General features: G+C 34.3%; 1 protein-coding gene across 1 annotated transcript; it reads right to left on the bottom strand.

Moving 5' to 3' along the window:
* Window positions 1-288: 288 nt before the first annotated feature.
* LOC129578464 (uncharacterized) lies at window positions 289-873 on the bottom strand. Its single transcript, XM_055467127.1, has 2 exons — window positions 703-873; window positions 289-636 (listed from the first exon to the last, which is right to left on the bottom strand). The coding sequence occupies exons 1-2, from the start codon at window positions 756-758 to the stop codon at window positions 366-368; spliced, it is 327 nt and encodes a 108-aa protein (XP_055323102.1). The 5' UTR covers window positions 759-873; the 3' UTR covers window positions 289-365.
* Between the last annotated feature and the right edge of the window lie 2,590 nt (window positions 874-3,463).

Genomic DNA, 3,463 nt, shown 5'->3' with positions numbered 1-3,463 from the left:
TTGTCCGTTTGTCCTAATTTGAAATGGGACATTAGGACAAGATGTCCGTTTGTCCCAATTGGAAATGGGACATTAGGACAAGATGTCCGTTTGTCCCAATTTGAAATGGGACATTAGGACAAATGTCCGTTTGTCCTAATTTGAAATGGGACATTAGGACAAGATGTCCGTTCGTCCCAATTTGAAATGGGACATTAGGACAAATGTCCGTTTGTCCCAAATCAATAAAAGGACGGACGAACACGAAATGTTCGTCCTCTGTCCGTCCGTTTGCCACCTTTACTCACAACTAATTCGAATTTAAACAGACAAATTATTTTAATTTAATGTACTTGTCATTGCAGTATTATTTCATAACCTTGTACTTACGCGCGCATAGTTTGTTCTAGACCATCGCCCCAAATAAACAGACCACGTCCTTTTGCAATCACAGCCGGATATAATGGTTCTTTGCGTCCACATATCTCCAAAATTTGCTGTTTCAGGGTGTCATCAACAGTATTTGGTATAACCGGAATGGATACAGTATTGTTGAATGAATAAAAACTCAAAATGTCAACAGTATGAATATGCATCGTAGTGTTTATTTTAGCTGCTCTCCATTCATTGAACCGGATTACGAATGACTCAAACAACCTGGAATAGATGGATTATATGCAATTAATTCAAATCATAACACATAAATTTTTGGCGAAAATTTACATGTTTCGGGCATCTGCTGAGGTTATTTCAGTGTCACCTTCGGATGGATAATCCATGTAAGCCAATTCATTACTTGGGAATGTTCTGAAATATTTGATATGAATTGATATTGTTGATATTTTTAAGTGTTTTTCAATGTTTAACTAATAACAATAGACGCGCCACGAACATTCAAATAGCCTTTGCCTTTGAAAAGGGCATGCACTTGCACATCGACTAATAGTCGACGACTATTCTTAACAACCAATACCAACGCAAATCAAAACAATTGATTTGTATTGCTGACATCACTGAGTCGGTGTCAGCATGTTATGGATATTTGCTGTTGTGCGTGAGTGAAAGAGATTCTCTCGCTCTCTCCGATGCGTTGCAATTTCGCAATGGTTGTTTGTTGTCACAGTTCTTCTGTGTTATTTTCCATGCGCTATCGTTTCAATGATATTGTTATTTCTCTCACTCGTTCATGGTGATGCTGTACGATTACGTTCTCTCTTTACTGCTAACAATTATTATGAACTCCTGGATACTCTTCGTCGGAAGAACTTGATATTTTTAACCATTCATGCAAACATACTCTACTCTTCCAAAAACCAATGTTTTAAATTGAAGTATTGGGAGCCGCCAAATGTACAAACGATTAGTTCTATTGATTATGTTTGCCTAGTACTTAAATTCAAATAATTTAATAATATTCACCAATTTGGACAAACATACTCGCCTTTTCTAACAACCAAAGTCAGAAAAACATACTCCTGTTTATTGGTATTCCAAACTAACAAAATACATACTCTACTTTAACTTTCAAGTTGAAAGAAACTTGCTCTCTTTTTCTTAAAACAAAATCACTGAAAAACATACTCGACTTTTTAAAAATATAAATCCAAAAAAAACATACACTACTCTCAATCCCACCCATAGATATGTACTTCTGGTAGTTTAGCGGTTTTCTATATCCAGAAAGTTTTTTACAAGTAGAAAACACAATATACAGTTTTTTACGTAGATTACATGCACGGCTTAAAAATTGTGTAAATATGCCAACCCTGTCTCTTATCAATTCTGCGGAATACATGTATAAAATGCGAAAATTTCCTTTCTCATTATTCACAAATCTAATATAAGTGATATCTGTATTCAGAAAATTGGTAGAGCAGGTCAAATTCTACAATTTTTAAGGAGACCATATTTCCTCGGCGGAAAACGATAAAAGAAAACACGCGGTTTTCGCGATATTCTGCGTAACCGATAAGAAATAATGAAATGTTTCATTGAAATAATTGTAGTACACAGCTTGAATTACAATTTCTCTGTAGACAAATATTGCTTATCTTTTATCAGTAATGTAAAATATTATAAGGAAAAACGCGTTAATATCGTGGATTTTTTTTTAATTTTCTGCGTAATTGATAAGAGATAAGCGATATATATCCTCAGCAAATTTGTAAGGGACCTAAAATATTACAACTTTACCGAAGACACCAAACAGTTATCTCTCATCAGTTACGGGAAAAAACACGATTTATTAAAATCATTTTTCGCGGAATTGATAAGAGATAAGGAGAAGGTGTCCTCAAAAACATTGTAGCACTTGATCTGCTCTACAACTTTGCTGAAGCTACATATCACTTATTTTTTATATAAATAATCATTACACTTTTTTTTACCCCTCGCACTTTTACCACGAGCTCGAGCTCGTCGTAGACTTCATCACAAGGCGATGAAGAGTGGTTTTTATTTTGATCAAAAATTTATTAGAAATCTCTTTATTATCAAAATTAATGACGAATAACCGAAGAATTTGGGCGAAAAATTCAAGTTTCAATGCAAATATTGTATTTTTGGGGTCATCCATTTTTCATTACCTCTCAGATTTTTATCGATGTGTGAAAAAATATTTGATGTTATGATGTGACAAAATATTTTCAATACTTTTGGCATTAGTTATGGCAGGAATAAAGTTGAACATCAATTTTCTATGCGATAGGTATATATTTTTCTAAAAATTTTGATGTTCTGACGAAAATCCATTTTACCTCTCGGGATAAGATTATACCAAAGAACATAAATTGACCCTTAATGTTAGTTTTTTCAACGTACGAAGCCAGTATTACTTTCAGCACTAGGGTGGTTTCGTCACTCGCGCTTGTTGTCGCCGGCCGTGATGTTTCACGCTTCAGATGACATTTTGTAAACGTATAGTTAGGCTTCTTTGGACCGATGACAAATGGCTATATACAATAAATACTATTCCGTTGAAACGTTATATGAAATATAAAGTGCAATGCAATATTTGAATTTATCGGAGCATGTACGTTGTACATTGTACAATATTTATTTCTTGTAACGGTAAAAAGTATTAGTAGAGAGATAGTTCCAAATTTTCCCAAAATATAACTGAAGTTTAACTTACTACGCACGTACGGCATCTAGGGGACAATCCAAATGGAAAGTAACGAATACAAATCATGAATGAATTGCATTGCCATGGATATCAGATAACCGAAAACTTTTTTTTTTCATTTATTCATTTACATTATAATAATATATGAACCGATGCGACCATTCATCCCCTACATACTGTTTGATACATATCCACATACACACTCATACACGTATACATACATGATAACAGTGTATCAAATACTATCATATAGTTTGAGGGTACGTTTTGCTTACGTGTTTGTTGATTGTATTATCGGCAAGTGGGCACGAGACCGATGTCGAAATCGATTCGCTGAACGACGCAATGTCACACACCTCT

This window comes from Sitodiplosis mosellana, unplaced genomic scaffold, assembly GCF_009176505.1.
Source record: "Sitodiplosis mosellana isolate CC-2019 unplaced genomic scaffold, AAFC_SMos_1.0 Smas_scaffold_6226, whole genome shotgun sequence".
Taxonomy (NCBI): Eukaryota; Metazoa; Arthropoda; class Insecta; order Diptera; family Cecidomyiidae; genus Sitodiplosis; species Sitodiplosis mosellana.
This window is presented reverse-complemented; position numbering and strand designations above follow the sequence as displayed.

Coding starts and splice junctions, on each gene's coding strand:
- LOC129578464 (XM_055467127.1), bottom strand. CDS start 758: ATGGATTATCCATCCGAAGGTGACACTGAAATAACCTCAGCAGATGCC. Junction 637..702: donor TCAGCAGATGCCCGAAACAT/GTAAATTTTCGC, acceptor CATCTATTCCAG/GTTGTTTGAGTCATTCGTAA.